Below are 625 nucleotides of genomic sequence, written 5' to 3'. Positions count from 1 at the left end.
TTGGGAGAAAACGATGCCGGCCATCCTGTACGGAGGGCTCTGTCGCCTTTCCGTACACCCTCTCATTAGCTCGATTAAACGTACATCCCACTCCCCTATATCCTTTCCTTGCTTCCCCCATCACACCATATCGCAGTACCACCCTGACCCCAGTCGGGGAGCCCGCCCGCACAACCCCCCACACCCTCTGTTGCCAATCCCCCCTTATGCCCTACCCGTCCCCCACCGCACCCATCCCCTCCCACTCCAACTTTCGGTTTTGCTTCTTGCACGTGGCTTATCCCCCGCCCACCCGTACTCCCACCCGTACTCCCACCCGTACACCCACCCGTACACCCACCCGTACACCCACCCGTACTCCCACCCGTACACCCACCCGTACTCCCACCCGTACACTCACCCGTACTCCCATCCGTACTCCCAGCTGGATGCCCACGACCAGCACCGCCCCGACAAGTCCGTGATGGTCACCATGCCCCAGCTCTCATCGCAGCACCTGCTGGCCACCGTAGTCTCGCTAACCGCCGCACGACTGTTCGTACTGCTGGCGGATGGTGCCGTACATGTGTGGCAGCTTCACCTGAGGAGACCGCCTTCGTTTCTGGTGGGTGGATGATGGGGGAGG

At 61.9% G+C, this 625-nt stretch overlaps 1 protein-coding gene across 1 annotated transcript in view; it reads left to right on the top strand.

The window, feature by feature from the left end:
• The window catches only part of VOLCADRAFT_116432 (uncharacterized protein), a gene marked incomplete at both ends in the record, with an annotated part of 8,647 nt that overhangs the window by 280 nt on the left and 7,742 nt on the right, over positions 1 to 625 (top strand). The window contains one exon of the mRNA XM_002947480.1: positions 425 to 604. Coding sequence (XP_002947526.1) covers positions 425 to 604 — 180 coding nt within the window. The remainder of the gene's footprint in view (positions 1 to 424; positions 605 to 625) is intronic.

Source organism: Volvox carteri (assembly GCF_000143455.1).
Source record: "Volvox carteri f. nagariensis unplaced genomic scaffold VOLCAscaffold_6, whole genome shotgun sequence".
NCBI classification, from domain to species: domain Eukaryota; kingdom Viridiplantae; phylum Chlorophyta; class Chlorophyceae; order Chlamydomonadales; family Volvocaceae; genus Volvox; species Volvox carteri.
Note: the sequence above shows the minus strand (reverse complement) of the source record. Positions and strands in the feature narration are given on the sequence as shown.